At 36.1% G+C, this 4,329-nt stretch overlaps 1 gene segment (V, D, J or C); it reads left to right on the forward strand.

Annotated features, from left to right (window-relative positions):
- The first annotated feature begins 2,667 nt into the window (after window positions 1-2,667).
- Window positions 2,668-3,634, forward strand: LOC107738239 (T-cell receptor alpha chain V region CTL-F3-like). The segment is given in 3 exon segments: window positions 2,668-2,716; window positions 2,803-3,113; window positions 3,584-3,634. Coding segments are annotated over 3 exon segments (411 nt in total).
- The last annotated feature ends 695 nt before the right edge of the window (window positions 3,635-4,329 follow it).

A 4,329-nucleotide genomic window follows, 5' to 3' on the forward strand; every position in this document is an offset into this window, starting at 1 on the left:
CATTGCATTACACCAAATACACAAAATAATGTTCTTTTTAGCAACATCATATGACCCCTTTAAGGAGAAATGTGCATACAGACCTCAAGACTTTAAATAACAAGAGATGAGCAACACAGAGGAAACCAAGAGCTACAATCACACCGGACAGAGAGACAAACTCATAAAAAATATTAATTTCTTTATCTCAGCAATGGAAAAATGGGTGATTATTGAATGAATGAATGAATGAATGATGCATTTATATAGCGCTTCCAGGATTATTATGTTTTTCTTTACAGCACAGGACTTTGGTAAGAAAGTTCATCATTTGAACTTTATTATTTCTTTATATGTGAGTTACTTCATATGTAAAATATTAACAGTTAAATCTATTTTCCAGTGTGCTGGGGGCAAGACAGAGTTGAACAACCTCCAGGAGAAATGACTGCAAATTAAGCCGATCAAATAACTTTAACATGCAATTACACTACCAAAACTACAAATGTATATCTCTTCTGGTACAAACAACTATCAAACAAATCACCAACATTCATTCTGATTAAATATTCATTCAGTGAAGGAATAACTGAGCCTGATTTTAAGAAGAGATTTTATGCAACACTGGATACAACATCAAGAACAGTTCCACTGATGATCAAGAATCTGTGTGTGTCTGACTCTGCTGTGTACTACTGTGCTCTGCAGCCCACTGTGACTGAAACACACTCAAAAACATACAAAATAAATAAAAAACTCCAACTTTGCCAACGCAACACTATAAACCAAGTAAAAACATTATAAAAGTTATCATAAGTCATAAGCTATCAAGTCAGAATCATCAGTAATAAACAATAAAGTGCTCTTTGTGGGTAACCAAAGCATCAAGCTATTTAAAAGTTCAAGATGAATCTAGAGCATAGACTGTATAAAAGCATGGACGTAGTGTCCGTGACGTCACCCGTAGGGTTCCGAAGAGAGTTTTTGAAGCTCAAAAGTGAGCGGAGGCGGCCGTCGCCATCTTGGCAGTGTGTCACCGCGCGTCACTCCCGGATAATCGAAGATGGGCAAAGAGGCGGGAGCTGGTTGTTGAAACCACGCCCACCTAGCTCGACGCCAGCCTCTAGCGGCCAGTTGATGAATTACAGTTTAAGTCACTTCCTTGTCGGCTTCACGAGAGAGAGCGGGAGGTTGCCGCTTGATCTAGAGCAGGGGTGCCCAAGCTCGGTCCTGGAGGGCCGGTGTCCTGCAGAGTTTGGCTCCAACTTGCCTCAACACACCTGCCGGAAAGTTTCTAGTATGCCTAGTAAGAGCTTGATTAGCTGGTTTAGGTGTGTTTATTTGGGGTTGGAGCTGAACTTTGCGGGACACCGGCCCCTGATCTAGAGTCATGAAGTTGTGAATTTCTACTGAAGCAGAGCAGATCTATAGTATTTCCAATGTATTTCATTATTTTTTATCACTTCAACTTTTTTTTTAAACAGAGTGCAGTACAGTGACCCAGAATGTGTAAAAATACCAACAGAGCCTGATCACACATACTTTCTGATTTCTTTTTTTTAAGGCACTTGTGCTAGTGTTCAAAACTGTCACCTCCAATCAATCACCTGCATGCATGTGAAACCATCTGTTTTCAAAATAAAAAATAAAAAAAGAAGACACACCTCTTCTGTGAGGACTGAACTCATACATTAGAATTGGAGCACAGAGAACATTAATACACTGATCTGACCTAGTAAACATGGTAAAATCCCTGTTTCTGATATTAATTCTGACTCCAGGTACAGTATGACTCCCTTTGATGTACAGCAGAAAAACAATCAATCAAACCCACAATCTATAATTCACACAATGCAATTATACTTGTGGAAACACCTGTTTGTGACTAGTGATGCAACTTACTTTAAATTATAAAGGGAAAAAAAAAAAAGTGAAAGATCAAAATAACATTTTGTGGACTGCTATTATTAATAAGCAAAACATGCTAAAGTAATTGTAATAGTTGCGGACATACAGTGGAGATCAAAATTAGAGAACAACCTATAATTGCCTAAACTTCAAGGTCACTGCTTAATCCTAGAGTAGAAGGGCAGTTTTTAAAGCATATTTCATAAATTAATTGTATTCTGAAGCACAGTATAAAAAAACAGATTCCTCATCTAAACTGACTGAAAATCTCGTGAAAATCCTTGGCGTTAAAGTTATGGCTAAGAAACCCACTATAGTTACCAAACTATAGAAGAGAGTGGAAGAAGAGTACATTACAATCATGTAGATTTGACTAAATATCACATTATTATTTAATATTTCCTCTGCATGGTATTTTGTATGAAGTCTGCCTGAGTCTCTTAAAGAAAAGTTTTCCACTCAAAGTCAAATTCGTCATATAGTGCAAACGTGTCAAATAAATTTCATTTTTTTCTTCACATTTATTCTGATTAATTGATTCTGACATCAGTTACACTGTTGTGAATCATGTCAGAATATGGTACAATTGAATATAAATAGTCCAGATCAGCAAAATCTATTCAAACTCACCACAAGGAGGCATTATTCCTTAAATTCTTATATAAAGCTGAACCCCATGAAGAATCTGAATCATAAAGAGAAACAGAAACTATACAGTAAGAAGAAAAAACTTCTGGAAAGTTCTGATAAAATATTCTCCCTTTTCACCTTTAAGTGACAATGGCAAAGTGGGTGATTATTACTCTTTTCTTCACTGCTCATGAGTTTGGTAAGAACATTATTTCATAATTTACATGTTATCTGTTTGAGATACTCAGTGTCAGTACATGAATAATGGGTAAATCTATTTTCCAGTGTGCTGGGGACGAGACAAAGTTGAACAAGCTTCAAGACAAATGACTGCAAATGAAGCAGCTCAAGTTACTCTGCTGTGCAATTACTCTACCAGTTTTTCTAATGCTTATCTCTTCTGGTACAAACAGCTACCAAACAGATCACCAACATTCATTCTGAGTGAATTTACAGTCGGTAAAGGAACTACTGAGGATGAATTCAAAGAGAGATTTTCTGCAACACTGGACTCCACATCAAGAACAGTTCTAATGATGATCGAGGATGTGCGTGTGTCTGACTCGGCTGTGTACTACTGTGCTCTGCAGCCCACAGTGACTGAAACACACTCAACACTCATACAAAAACAGAACTAAATATAGAAATAGATCATAACTTTTGTGCAAGACTCCCTCTGCAGTCAGTTAGTGGTATAATCACAGAAAAATACAACATCTTGCAGCAACTTCCACACTCGTGTCTTTATCATGACATTTGTTATAAATAATTTGTATTACAAAGCTGTAAAACAAGACAGAAACCAATCATTTTGCATTTATAAACATTATTAATAAAAAAAAATATTTAAATTCAAAAAGTGTCATTACTAATGTCCTAATCTTTGGATCTTTTGGACCAAAACAACACACCTCCTCAGGTCTACAAGACTACTCTGGTATTTGCAGAAATCTGAAACATTATATGGATTGTGTTACTGCTTTGGTGTCTGATTGCATTAATTCTGATTGTATTTCACATTTATGAGTTACTTTTGATAAAAATGTTGGTTATAAATTCACCACAGGGAGGCAGCATCCCTCAAGGTGTCTTTAAGGAGACGTGCCTCCAGACCTGAAGACTTGAAATATCAAGAGAAGAGCAACACAGAGGAAACCAAGAGCTACATTCACATCAGACAAAGAGACATAATCATAAGAATACACATTAAAATATTAATCTCTTTCTCTCAACAATGGTGATAATTGGTAATAATTACACTTTTCTTCACAGCACAGGACTTTGGTAAGTTCATAGTTTACACTTTATTATTTCTTGTGAGTTACTTCATATATGTAAAAGATTAATAGTTAAATCTTTTTTCCAGTGTGTTGAGGGCAAGACAGAGTTGAACAGCCTTCAAAGAGAAATGACTGCAAATGAAGCAGATCAAGTAATTCTAATGTGTAATTACACTACCAAAGCTACAAATGTTTATCTCTTCTGGTACAAACAACTATCAAACAAATCACCAACATTGATTCTGAATAAATATCCATTTAGTGAAGGAATAACTGACCCTGATGTTAAGAAGAGATTTTCTGCGACACTGGATACAACATCAAGAACAGTTCCACTGATGATCAAGAATCTGCGTGTGTCTGACTCTGCTGTGTACTACTGTGCTCTGAGGCCCACTGTGGCTGAAACACACCCAAAACTCATACAAAAACATACAAAATAAATAAAAAACTCCAACTTTGCCAACACAACACTATAAACCAACTCTAATATTATAAAAAGTTATCATAATTTATAAGTTATCAAGTCAGA

Source organism: Sinocyclocheilus rhinocerous, unplaced genomic scaffold, assembly GCF_001515625.1.
Source record: "Sinocyclocheilus rhinocerous isolate Xijiao unplaced genomic scaffold, SAMN03320098_v1.1 scaffold254, whole genome shotgun sequence".
In the NCBI taxonomy this organism is placed as follows: domain Eukaryota; kingdom Metazoa; phylum Chordata; class Actinopteri; order Cypriniformes; family Cyprinidae; genus Sinocyclocheilus; species Sinocyclocheilus rhinocerous.